The 14,309-nt window shown below is 42.7% G+C and overlaps 2 protein-coding genes across 2 annotated transcripts; one reads left to right on the forward strand and one right to left on the reverse strand.

The window, feature by feature from the left end:
* Window positions 1-6,242: 6,242 nt before the first annotated feature.
* On the forward strand, window positions 6,243-7,122 carry LOC100192779 (Plastocyanin major isoform chloroplastic). The gene has a single exon (NM_001137975.2). The coding sequence runs from the start codon at window positions 6,378-6,380 to the stop codon at window positions 6,843-6,845; it is 468 nt and encodes a 155-aa protein (NP_001131447.1). The 5' UTR covers window positions 6,243-6,377; the 3' UTR covers window positions 6,846-7,122.
* A 176-nt stretch (window positions 7,123-7,298) lies between these two features.
* LOC109942404 (BTB/POZ domain-containing protein) lies at window positions 7,299-13,015 on the reverse strand. The gene is made up of 13 exons (XM_020544364.2): window positions 12,736-13,015; window positions 11,805-12,652; window positions 11,383-11,712; window positions 11,040-11,267; window positions 10,324-10,485; window positions 8,957-9,169; window positions 8,811-8,858; window positions 8,663-8,721; window positions 8,446-8,578; window positions 8,273-8,347; window positions 8,113-8,193; window positions 7,967-8,035; window positions 7,299-7,902 (listed from the first exon to the last, which is right to left on the reverse strand). The coding sequence occupies exons 2-13, from the start codon at window positions 12,600-12,602 to the stop codon at window positions 7,690-7,692; spliced, it is 2,409 nt and encodes an 802-aa protein (XP_020399953.1). The 5' UTR covers window positions 12,603-12,652; window positions 12,736-13,015; the 3' UTR covers window positions 7,299-7,689.
* Between the last annotated feature and the right edge of the window lie 1,294 nt (window positions 13,016-14,309).

Below are 14,309 nucleotides of genomic sequence, written 5' to 3' on the forward strand. Positions count from 1 at the left end.
ATGCAGCAAGAATGTCTGTGAATTTAGATCGATGACGAGGTGGGAGATCATTGATCTTACTTGACATCATCTCTTTGATCGATGGAAGTTGGATGTTAAAAGTGGGCCGAGGCGTTGGGGCAGGGCGCGGTGCATCAAAAATGTTGGTCCTGCACTCCGGCTGGTTGTTCAGTAAAATTAATAAGAATCCATGTCCACATTCCTATTCCATTTGTTCCATAAATATTCATAAACTATGTATATAATACATCATAAACTTGCCTCGGATTGGCGATCTAGCTTAGGTCCAACTGAATAGCATGTCTCGGTCGAGCTTCGAAACTAAAAATAAAATTAAAGTGAAAGTTGAAATGGACCATGAGTATGTTATGCAACAATGGTACTAGAAACAAAAGGACATATGATTGACATAAAATTTAGCATAAAATACAATTGATTAAATATGAATAACTTACTTCACAATGTCCGAAAGGTTCAGCCCAATGGCGTACCTTCCTCTTGTCAGCTTTGGTCAAAGCTTTTATGATATTCTTATCAAAGAATTTAATGCGAGGTGTGCCAATCTTATTTTGAGGGGCAGCGGCTGCATGCAGGTGATCCAAGTAATACAACTACATAAAAGAATTACAATGTTCAATAGCTATGTAAGTAAATGTAACCAACATCATAAAACATGTTACATAATTACCCACAGTGAGCAACCAAAAATGCAATAAATGTACATAAGGATAAACACTATACTTACAAGGACAACAATGGAGCATCCATATATAGTCGTGGAGACATTTGTGGTGATTCGGTTGTGCCACTTCTTCGCAGCTTCACAGAGATCATTAAAAATCAACTGGCACCAGTCGGTCTCATGGAAACGGTGCATTTCTTCTGTCAGAAGCATCTCATGATATGTTATGCCCCATCTAGCAGTTGGAAACAACAGACGGTTGAATAAAATGAGGAAGAAACATCTGATTGTAAGGTCATCATCCTCGCCTTTCCTTAAACGATCCAGTAGAAATGTCACATTGAACTCGTCTTTAGCCAAACCAAGCTCTGCCCTCAAGTTGCTTGCTGCAACTGCTTCGTCAATCCCCAATGGTTTACCACCGCCATGATTTGGTACACCAAGGATAAGATGAACAATGTCCTTTGTGATCTTTAGTTCCTTTCCTGGACCAGGACGAATTGTCATGTCCTTGGGGTCCAGCTTGTCCATCAACCATTGAAGGTGTGATCTACTACACAGCGCATCTACTGTCATATCAAGAATGTTAGAGAAACCTTTACGTCTTATAGCCTCACGTTGTCTTTCATTCAAAATGTTAATGCTTGCAATGACATCTTGAGGGTTGCACCTCACATTGAGCCTCTGTTATACAATATAAAACATGAAATAATTTTGTTATTATCAAAAAAAATCAGAACCTTACAAATATGAAATTGTTTGTTGGGTATGCATAACACTAACCTGTCGGGGTAGCTCCTCATGTTTAATCCTCTTTGTCACAACTTTTCTTAAAACTCTTGTATGGCTTTCAGAAACATTACGCTTCTTCAGAGCTGGCATGAAGTCATCTTCATCAGAATCAAGTTGTACTGTTTCATTGATCAAATTTTGACTGTCAACATTTGGAGGATTTCCAACTTCAGGACATGGATTAGACTGTTCTGCGGACGGAATGTCAACACTGAAACACTTCTGGCTTGACTGAATTGTTATACGTTTGGGGTTATTTGGAGGACGGTCCACGTGCTTTATTTTTGTAAATTAAAAGTTGCATACATAATACACAATATTGTAAAAATTAAACTGTTGGATATGCATATGTATTTATTATGTGGTATGATTGAATCAATGAACCTAGTTGTTTTAAATACCAAGCATAAAGCACTCTGTATAAATTTTGCATGGCAATAGTAATGTCTCAATAAACATCTGAATATATTGTTCTCTATTTACATTTGCATACATATACTGACCTGTTCAATCATAAGGAAAAAATGTTTCAATAAAAACAGACCTTGCTGTAACCAATAATGTATTAGCTATAATCATCTGAAATACATAAATGTATGCACTAAACATATATGAAATTTTATATAAATAATATACTCTATGAAAAACAACTAGTTGACTGCTCATTTACTAAACACAGTTGCATACATGTTCTGACCTGATCTACAGTCATAAAAATCTGAATATGTTGCATAAAGTTGCATACAGTTGCATACATGAAACACAGTTGCATACATGTTCTGTCCTATTCTACAGTCATAAAAAACTGAATATGTTGCATACAGTTGCATACAGTTGCATACATGAAACACATTTTGCATAAAGTTGCATACATGAAAAAAAACACAGCTGCATACAGTTACATACATGAAAAACAACTAGTTGCATACATGTTCTGGCCTGTTATACAATCATAAAAATCTCAATATGTTTCAAAAAAACAAAGCTTGCAGTAAAACATTAATGTATTAACTATAGACTAATGAATACATAAATGATTGCATATCACTAACCAGATAATAAATTCTGAATAAAAAAATATAATCTACCAAAAACAACTAATTGACTGCTTCTTTACAACAATCACTTGCATACATGTTCTGCCCTATTTTATAATCATAACAAACTGAATATGTTTGAGCAAAACAAAACTTGCTATAAACATTGTTGTATTGACTGTGAACTAGTGTAATAAATAATGTCTGTTTCATAATAATAAAAAACTGGATATGATTCAATAAAACAATACATGCTGTGAACAGTAATGTATTAACTATAACATAATGGAATAAATAAATGTATGCAGTCACAAAAACAACTAGCTAACCACTCAATTACCAATTGAACATCATCTATGAAAAAAAACTTTAACTGATATGCATAAACATGTATTCTAATGTGCGTAACCAACTGTGTAAATGTGCGTAACCAACTGTGTAAATGTGCGTAAATGTATTAAATCAACTGCATAAATATTTTTCACCCTCGCTGTAATCCTTACAATGCAGTATGAACAAAAAACAACACATTTGTTGACGGTTGAAGTCGATCCAATGAAATGTGCGCGAGCTAGGGTTAGGAAGAACACACCGTAGATGGTTGGGGAAGGGCTACCAGTTGGAGCGGTACCCGTTGACGGCGGCGAATATGGAAGATGGCGGAGAACGTGGAAGCGGTCGGGTCGGCGGAGAGCGTGGAAGCAGACGCGTCGACGGAGAAACTGGGGTTTTCTCCGGTCTGGACTCCCGTCTCCTAACGCAGCGGCGGGAATATTGGAGCGCGGATTGGGGACACCGAGGAGGCGCCGCTCAACTGCCGATTGCGACTGGATCGACAGCGAGCGGCGAGGGGAGCGGAGTCGTCGGGGATGGTTGAGTCGGCGGAGATTCCCGGAGTCGCGCGGCGAGGTTGGGGTTTTGCGGTTATGGAAACTGAGACCGGGAGAAAAGGAGCTAATGGAGGAGCACGTCAGTATATATATGGAATCTGAAAAGTCGGTCGGCTGTGAATGCACGTGCGTTCATATTTGGCTGGGGCTTCCTTTAGCTAAATAGAGCCCATGGCTCTAATACATATAGTATATATATATATATAGGGAAGAGGTAATGGAAGCCCTGGGCTTCCGTTAGTGAGCGAAGCCCCAGCCAGGAGGCCGATCGGGTCGCGTTCGGCCCACTAGACGCCAGCTTGCGTCAGCCATGCATAGGATAGCCACGTATCCCGGCTGAGACGCGACATGCGATATATGCACGCATAAATATATGTACAAATGTGCATAACTCATGCATAAATAGAATCTTTTATGCCACGAATCACGGGAACGAATATTTGCATGTGCTTGCCGGTTACGACTGCATAACGCTGCGATACATGATAGCGTAAACCATGCAAACATTTAAAATCTCCCACCGGTTTTAAGATAAGGAAAGACGTGCTCTTCGTGCGCGTAAATAAAGGCGCAGTTACAGGAGGAAAAAATACGCACGCATAAATCATGCATAGAAAGGATCTTTTGTACCTTGACTCACGGAAACGAATATTACCATGTGCACACCGTTTACGACTGCATAACGATGTGTAACATGATAGCATAAACCATGCATTATATAAATTTTGACCGGTTTGATATAAGGAAAGACGTGCTGCATAATCGCGTAAATAAAGGGACAGTTACGGTTCGAGGAGCATTAGTAGAAGGAAATAAATTTTAATTTACAGCCGCAGTTTGCGGGTTCTGCTCGGGCGAATTCCAGCGTAAAACGTGAGCTAAAACATCGTAAATGAGTACGAAATTTAGCGTAAATCATATATCTGTTTTGTAACAGCAAACGAAGCCCAAAATTACGGCGTAAAAATCGCGTGCACCCAATCGTGCGTGGGTTCTGGCTAGGGCAGATTCCGGCATAAAACGTGAGCTAAAACATCGTAAATGAATACGAAATTTAGCGTAAATCCTATATTAGCTAAAACAGCGTAGATTGATCACGTTCGATCGTGCACGGATTTTGGCTTGGTCAAATTTCAGCGTAATACGTGAACCAAACAGCGTAAATGGGTACAAATTTTATCGTACATCATCAATCTATTTCGTAACAACGAATGTGGCCTAAATTACGACGTCAAAATCGCGCTCCGATCGTGCTCGGGTTCTAGGTCAGGTGGATTTAAGCGTAAGACGTGATCCGAAACAACGTAAATGGATACGAATTTTAGCGTAAATCAATGATCTGTTTTAAAACGACGAATGTGGCACTTGCTTTTTAGTGGAAGCGTAAAATGCAATAAGAAAGAACCTAAGACAAAATCTTTTTTTTGCCGACCTATACATGCGACATGGGGGTGAATTAATAACTGAACGAACCCAAGACAAGAAAGAAAACGATGAAGCCATTTGCTGTTCCTGAATCTTGATCCGTCACGCTCACGGTGGTCAGAAGAACAAGAACTTTGACTTGGAGATGCATCTGAAGGGGAGCACGGTGCCGTTGGGCCAGAAGAAGCGGAGCTGGCACGCCAGGCGCGTCCACTGGTCGACGCCGACGATCCCCGCGACCTTCCATCACGTCCGGGCCTCCCATCCACCCGGAACGGCACCACGCCGTCGCGGAGCGCGGCCTCCATGGCGGCGCTGCCGGCGTCGCCCAGCGGGGCGCCCTGCGCGCGTGCCACGTACGCCAGCGGGAGGACGCCCCTGGCGGGCACGCGGAACGGGTAGGCGCGGAGCACCGCCAGCCCGCCCGCACCGCCACGTACGGCACGCGGGGCTGCAGCAGCACCACCACCACAAGGACGGCCACGGCGCCCAGCAGCACCACGACCGCCAGCACCAAGAACAGCACCACCGCCGCCCACTCCGCCGCGCCCGACCGGTGCCTCCTGAAGCTGTACCGCCGCAGACGCTGAGGCTCCTCCTCGCGCCCCCTCCACGACCACCAATCCGCCGGCTGGAGAGCGCCGCAGCGGCCGGGGCTCTCCTGCTCACGAGCGCCTGCTCGCACGCCCGAGGGAACCGCCGCCGCCGCTAAAACCTAATCTCTGGCGGCGTGGGGGTGTTTTTATAGTGACGGCGTGGGACTGGATAATTGTGAGCGCGTGGGCAGGATCGTGGGCCCGATTCACGTAATATGTGCAGACTATATTTACATAAACTGATACACACATCAACATAACTCGTATTATAATTTAGCGTAAGCACAGGTAGGTACAATAAGCCAAAAAAGGTCCGTGCGGTCTGCACAACTGGTCAGGGCTTCCTGTAGTTAAATAGAGCACAGGGCTCTAAATACTATATATATATATATATATATATATATATATATATATATATATATATATATATATATATATATATATATATATTCGAATGAATGATGTTAAATCTAGACACATACGTTAAGTAACATATTGTATGAATCTTTTAATTATCTAAAACGAATTTTAATTTGGGACAATATACTACGTTGGCTGTTTAAGAGCACACTATCTATATAATAGTATGTCGCATTGGATTTGCAATGTGTACATGGTGTATCCACACGTGGGGGTACGTACGTACGGGATTGATATATAGGTCTAGGTGAAGAAGACAATACAAGCGGCAGAAATGTAATCCAGAATGGATGCGTGACAGCCATAGGCTGGGATAAGAAAATCCGATGGCGCGCGTCGCTGGGCCACCCATTCGTCGTCGTCTCGTCACGATCTCATCCTCCGATCCTCCATGACCTGTGCTGCATGGCATGCACTTGTATTTCTTGTGCCTGCTTAATGCTGGGCTATCCGCCGGTCTCTTGCTCTGATAGCTTGCTCCAGGACGTACGTACGTACGTAGATCGATCCATCGATCGCTAGCTAGCTGACGACCATGGCGTCCCTCTCCTCTGCCGCCATCACCGCCCCTTCCTTCACGGCCGCGCCCGCTCGCGCAGTGGTCAGCAGGAGGTCCTTCACCGTGCGTGCCTCTCTCCGCAAGGCCACTGCCACCGCCGCCGTGGCCGTTGCCGCCAGCGTCCTGCTTGCCGGCGGCGGCGCCATGGCCCAGGAGGTGCTGCTGGGCGCAGGCGACGGCGGGCTCGTCTTCGAGCCCAGCCAGTTCACCGTCAAGGCCGGCGACACCATCACCTTCAAGAACAACGCCGGCTTCCCGCACAACGTCGTGTTCGACGAAGACGAGGTGCCGAGCGGCGTCGACGCCTCCAAGATCTCGCAGGAGGAGTACCTCAACGCGCCAGGCGAGACCTACTCCGTCACCCTCACCGTGCCGGGCACCTACGGCTTCTACTGCGAGCCGCACCAAGGAGCAGGAATGGTCGGCAAGATCACAGTCAACTAAAGCTAGCTATCCATTCCATGCATCTCGATCTGTATGTACTCCGCCCGTCGATGGATGATGCATCCATCTCTACTTGTTTTCCTCACATGTACAACAATTAATGCAACAAATTAAGTACGTACTTGAGAGAGAGACCCTTCTTCTTCTTTTCTTTTTTTTTAATGCAGCGGTATTGTTTGCACATGCTGTCACGAAAATTTATATATATATAACCAGATATACTTTTAATCATGTTGTAAAAAATTTATCAGTATGATTGAATAAATTTATCTAGGTCAAGCTACTAGTTTATGCCTCCATTTATAGTATGATTGAATAAAAAATAAAGTACTAAACTACTATAAGTGTCTCTCAACTTCAATAAATGCTTAGAAGTAGTCCATCCTTAACCTTGTTTTCCATCCGTTCAAAAACGGCAGTGAGATCCATAAGCAGGAGTGTAGGAACCATACATTGTCCAAAAAAAATATCATCATTGTGGTTTAACTTAAATTTGTCTCTACGGAACAAATGTTAGTTACAATGATCTTATTTCATCATTAATTACCAAAACTTTTGATGGTCTAGATGCTTTCGCGAGTATAAGATAGCTTAAGCAAAGGTACCGTACGAGTGTAGTATGCAAATAAACGGGAGATAATGTTGACATGATCTTTTCGTGAGTATAAGATAGGCCATCGGAGTCTTAGGCCTATCGTTCTAACAACTTTCTTTTTCAACTGTGAATACTTGTTTCATGATGTGCAATGACCAGCAATTGTGGCATCGCAGGTAATATTACTTGTGTTTGCACAAAAACTCCGGCATCTATATTTTTTATTAAGAAGAAGAGGAAGAAGAAGATCTAATGGAAGTAGCCGTAGAGCTCGAGGAAGCAAATGCAGAGGTTCCACGTACAGCCGACGGCAGGGCCTGTCAGGGCGACCCTGAAGAATCGGAAGGGCAGAAGGGCCGCCGGGCCAACGATGGGCCAAGAGGCGAACTGGCCTGGATAGCAGACGGTAGGGTCGCTGTCGTGGACACGGAGGCTTGTCCAGTTCCGGCCGTCCATGGATCCCTGCCAGCTTCATAGGTTCAGCCTCGCTCCATGCAACACCAAGCATTAGTTAGTTAGTATATACCTGGAAAGCCCAAGACCTCATGAATGCTGTGGAGCCATCCTGCCTCACCGTGTAGTAGTTGCACATCAACTGTAAGGCAATTCGCCATCCCATTATCTACTGCATTGGCAACCATCAGATCAGATGCCAGGAATATATGAACCAACCTGGTGCTCCTGTCCGATGTCTACCATCCACCAAGAAACCCTCTTGCCATTTTCAACACAAGGCCCAGCAAAACATGTCCCCTACAATCGTCAAATCATATCAAATGTAATTTTGTTCAAACGCAAGAAACAAGTCACGATTCCCAATGTTATATCATACCTGGTAATTCTTTGAAACCAAAGCCTTTGGATCTGTGTGCCTTGAATTTGGACTGCTTGCCACCACAGTGATATTCTAATTGCAGAAGGTTAAGATTACTTTTCTGGTTTTTGCATAAAAATGCGATGCTAACTAAAGACAAACTAGTTTAAACAAGCGAGCTTCCCTTTTACCTTGGTTAACACAGGATTCATCCACTGATGTTTTCCAAATGATGTTCCAGCATAGTAGATAACACCATTGCTATCACCATCAGAGATATACTGCAGCTCTTTATAGCTTGACCGTCTATGCTGAAATCTCTCACTGAAAGATTTAGGATTAACGACAAACAGCAGTCAGCCATATCATCAATCATTCCTCCGGTTTGATCCAAGCATCAAGACATACCATTCGCATGCTGTAGGCATCAATTGTCCAGCATGAGAGAATTCAATGGCCTCTGCAACCTGTGGCCCAAGTAACCAGATTGTACACTTCCGGTGCCGAAACATGTAAAGATTGAAAATATTATACTCTGGAGCAAGAAAGCACTAACCAACTGTCTGAATGCTTGTATGTGGTTTGCTAGATTACTTCTCTCCATCTGCAGTGAAACAACATGCAATATTGTAACCCAAACAAATTTAATTTGGCACAAGTTGCTTCACAGTAGAATTGTATAACAAGAAAAGCAGTGTGTACCCTCTTTAGTATAGACAGGTGCATCAAAGGGAACCTCACTAATGGTAGCAAAGTATTGATGGCGGAAAGCCTCTCCCCAAAGAGCTGCTCTGGTGTTGAAGTTCTCAACAGCTCATCTACTGAAGTCCAGTGAAAAGTTTCACAAGCTCCCATGCACCATGTTAAAATGACATCCAGAACCCTCTCTTCCGACGTTACTGTCATATCACCATGCTGCACTTCCATGCAGATTCATTTGTTTATGTAAAAAAACTAAAATGATAATATATAAACCACAAAGTCTTAGCCATGTCAAAACCAAAGAGACTGGACTCATAAAATGTCATTTCGCTTATAAATTATGAATTGTGTACAGTCATCAGAAGAGTATATATGAAAATATATAAAATTATTGAGGACATATTCTTGAAATTGTTGGGAAACTGTTGCGTAGTTAATTGGCAATCCTTGCAACTAGAAAAGTTATCAAGGGGTGCCAAAAAATAAAAAAGAGTCATCTATTTGTTAGGAAAAATGCAACAGGACTGAAAATTGATACAACAATAAATCGCAAGCTTTTTTTCTAATTACTGACAACCTTATCTGAGGCAACACTTGCCAATCTATAGCTTTAAGATATGATAATTTTCATTTCAAATTAGACCACTAACATCTTGATTATTTTGCGATGTTCAATCGTGATAAACACCCTAATCCTGATAAATGTCTTCTTTGTGATCAGCAAGAGGAAACAGCACAACACATTCTGGTGGCTTGCGTTTTTGCTAGAGACATTTGGGCCCAGATTTTGAACAAGGTGGGATTGCTGCCTTTGGCTCCAGAAATAACAGATGTGGTTTTCCAAGATTGGTGGAGGAAGGCTGAGCAGAAAGTGCCAAATAGTAAGAGAAAGGGGTTTAATTCCCTAGTTATCTTGGTGTCTTGGCGGTTGTGGAAACAAAGGAATGCTTGCGTGTTTGATGGGGTACCCCCGAGTATCCGCAACATTTTGCAAGAGATTCATGAGGATGTTAAGCTTTGGAGAATGGCAGGAGCAAAAGATATTAGACAGTTGTGGCCTTAATTTAGATGGGGTGGTGGGGGTTGTCCCCCCCCCCCTTTTCCCTCTTGTTTCTAGTTTCTTTTATTTTTGTTCTTCTCTTTTTTTCTTTTTGTCCCCCTCTTCTCGTTTGCTGCCTTCTCGGGCACTTTGTTTTTCTTGGTCCACTTGGGACCTTTTTTCCTCTTAATATAGTGACGCGCAGTTCTCCTGCGTGTTCGAGAAAAAAAAAAAAAGATAAACACCCTATTCTATGTTCTCAAGGACACAATTTTATATCTAGTCTAACTGCAGTAAGCTGATATAACAAAAAGGTTATATTACTTGCCTCAAGAATATCCTTAAATGTTGCCTCATCTAATGACACAAAGTCCGTGCAAGCAGTTGTGCAATAATCAAAATGCGTAGCAAAATTCCTCTTGCATACTTCTTCAAGCAGTTTACAAGATGGGATTGATGAAACTGCCTGTAAGACTGAACATACAGTGTCCTGCAATAAACTTTCAGGGGTCAGTCTACACTGAACCAGCTAAAAGTTCACCCAAATTTTCAGAAGCCATATCCCTTAAATTTGGAAAAAACTAGAAGCTAGTCTTGTTGGATGAGCTTCTTCCAGTAGAACATGCGAACCCTGCATATATAACCCACGTGGAATGAATTAATATCTCATATACTTTGTTTTTGAGGCTAAGGGCCCCACTAAGTATGGTCACGACTACCACAGGCAGGCCACTGGAAGTCTTGAATAGCCAAGATATAGCTTTTAGGAATTGAAACAAAGGCCAGGAACTGTAGCTGAAGTATAAAGACATGAGATATTGCATAAAAAGCGAAAAATATATTTTCCCTTTTGCCAATGTAATCAATGAATGAAAAATGAAGTGTCACAGGTGCCTTTTTAAGAACAGCACAGCTCTACAAACTGATGAAAATGAAATTATTGATAAGTAGTCTTTAGTTTGACTAAGTTTTATATCTTTCAAAAACAAAGTTCTACTAAGTTATACCTCTAGGTGTACCGTTCTATATCAAAGAAAAAAATACCTCTGAAAGATATTCCATTATTCGTTTGCAGCATTCGAACTGAAGAACAGTGATGGCGAACTGATCTGCTAGTAGAAGCAGTTGAACCAATACTGACGTAATATCCCCAGTATCCAACTTAAGTTCCCCGTAGTACATAAACTGAAGGAGAAGAAAGAATGGTTTAGGAGGAACATCTTCGAAAAAGATATCAGCGGCATTGCTTTCCTTCATCCCGTTTGTGAACATCTGCACAAATATTTGTGCCCATACTTTATTTATGAAAAAATGTGCATGATGCATATTAAATAGTTATGCCAAAATTAGAATATGGCACTGGATACATAAGGGAAAATGTGTGTACCTTGGCAAGAGGCACGCTCCACAGGCTAAGGATAAGCTTGTGACCCTTAGCGACAAGACCATGTCCATTAACATAGATATTTATATCACTATGTTCACCATTTGCAAGGAACTCTGCAACTTTCTGCACATTCAGTGGCGCTTTGAGAGGACAGGAGTCAAATCTATGATCTTGGAGTCTGCCTTTTGATACTATTAAGATTTTTCCAGAATCAGAAGGTTTCTTATCCACTTCTAAACAGTCAATGATTTCTTTACAACACTTCATCAGTGGTTCGACTTTAAACTGTGAGCTTAACTCCAGCAGAGAACTTAGTAGCCATTCAGCAATCTATACAAACAACAATATGAAAGACGGGAATTCAGTTACTAGACTTGTTCAGATTTTAAAAAAAGAGCACACATCATATCAAAGCAGCTTACCTGGGTCGAACCTGTATAGATATACTCAAGAAGAGAGTGGAGAACAGGGTAGGATGCTGATGGAAGCACAATGGTAGCTCCATCCCCTATTTCAAAAGGGAAATCTCCAGAGGCACACAAGACAAGTTTGTGTGCAGGGACGACCTTTCTTTCAGTGCCAACGACAAATACGGCATCAGAGAAATCCCAGTTCTCTAGAAAGTCTGCAAGTACCCGTTGACCACAATTATCTTTCCTCACATAATCCCTGGCGTCAGCATCCGGGTGGACATTGGCGTACTCAATTTGAGTCCAAAATATGCTATTTGGGGGAGCTGATGGAAGAAGGCTTATGTTTCTGTACCCTACATGCTTGTCCCAGCTGGATAGGCCGACATACTGAACATGTGGGTTGGGATCAGGATCAAGCCACTGGAAGAGGAGATTGTTGCTTGGATGCTTTCCTTGGCCGATGCTTATGTATCCGTCATAGATGCTGATCCAGTAGCTCTGGAAAGACGAGGAGCAGCAGAGACCGACGGCAGCAACATCAACAGCAGTGTTTCCATCTACTTCGATCTTGAGCCGCTTGTTCCTATGGCTGCCCAGGATGACGGTGTAGTGGCGGCTGGTGTCCGTCTTGTAGTGGTAGTGCCGGCTCCCAAGCTGGTGGCGGAAGACCAGAGTGACATCATTCTGGGCTGACGCCTCGAAGGTGATGCATCCACGGCCAGGCTCCCCGAAGCGAAGCTCCTCGCCCCACGCGCACTCAAAGGGGGCAACTGTCAGAGATCTCTTGGTCTCCTCCACAGATCTCATTGGTGTGACAGCTTATGATTGAACTGAGTGGTTTCCAAGATTCTATTACACTGAAAACAAAACGGAGCATAGTGATTAAAGACGTAAATTAACATGGATTTAATACGCAAGAAAGTTACTCCTACTGTGTTACCAAGAAGATGAAGAGAAGGTCCGGCCCCGGCCGGATGGGAGGGGCGGCGGCGGCGGCTTCGGCTTGGGAGGAGCTGCCAGAAGATGCTGTCTGCCGTCTGCGTGCGCAGAGGTCAAACTCGGAACTCGATTGCAGTTCAGCGCCGGAGTGCTTGTCCAGCAGCGAGCAAGACGTGTCGTGCTCTGCTGGAAGTCCCGCGAACGAATGGCTTCCATTTTTCTTGGGCCTGAAAATATCTGCAGCAAGTAGCCAAATGACATGAAAACAATTCTATCCAAAAGTCCTCCAGACCTCCACCCTCAAATAAAATAGCATACGTGTGCGATGAATTCAATATGATTTGAGTTGTAGCGCATACTATCTCAAACTATTCAAAAATTGGTATATTGGGCGAGCATCATTGAATTATAAAACAAACCTAGTTACCATGGATTATTTGTTGGTTAGTTTTTTTAAGGTAATTAGATTTTATAATTCACTAGTAACATTTATTATATTTAAATAAAATATGGTATTATAAAATAATTTGATTTAAAAAGCATGTAAAATATTGATTGGTTTACATAACGTATGTTTCGATCATCATGCCTCATATGCGCATCACACGTGAGTTATGATGTTTAGGGTTTATGGTGATATTATAGAGTTAGATTGTTTTTTCGACAGTCTTGAAACAACAGATAGTGTGATATATATGATCAGCTACGAGTTCAACGGGAATTTTTTTGTCATAATCTTATTGTTCTCTATTGCACCGGTTGTGCATAAGATAGGAGAACAATACGGTCGTTTATAGGCTCATCGTCAATTCACGCTCTGTTGGTCCAGGTTTAGAACATATTATTATTGTTTACTTATATATATATATATATACACTACCGGAATCCGAGGCTTTGCCGAGTGTTGTATTGTTTGCCGAGTGCCTTTTGTCGGGCACTCGGCAAAGAAGGCTTTGCCGAGTGCCGCACTCGGTAAAGTTAGGCTCTCGGCAAAGAGCCTCTTTACCGAGTGCTAAACACTCGGCACAGGTAGGCACTCGGCAAAGACAAGTTTGCCGAGTGTCACGCACTCGGCAAACGGGGCTCTCGGCAAAGGGCCGTCAGCGGCCGTCCCAGAGCTGACGGCCGTCAGTCTTTGCCGAGAGCCAACGTCTGGCACTCGGCAAAGAGGCTTCTTTGCCGAGTGCCACACATCTAGCACTCGGCAAAGCCCTCTTTGCCGAGTGTCATATCCAGACACTCGGCAAAGTGTATTTTCATTTTTTTTATTTTGTCTCCCAAACTTTTTGTGGTATGTTCCTACACTATGTAGACCTACATGTATTATTTGTGGACAATTATAACATAGTTTCGATAGTTAGTAGATTTAGTTCGTGTATTTGAATTTCTTCGGAAAATTCAAATTTGAACTGCAGGTCACTCGAAACTTGGAAAACCGTGCATGAAAAAATGATATTCATGTTACTTAGCATAAGTTACGACCGATTGCAGAAGCGTACCGGAAACTTCGAGCAACATGCTCACTAAACATGGCCGTGAACTTGGCATCCACATTTTTAAAAATTGTATAAAACA

This window comes from Zea mays, chromosome 9 (assembly GCF_902167145.1).
Source record: "Zea mays cultivar B73 chromosome 9, Zm-B73-REFERENCE-NAM-5.0, whole genome shotgun sequence".
NCBI lineage: Eukaryota > Viridiplantae > Streptophyta > Magnoliopsida > Poales > Poaceae > Zea > Zea mays.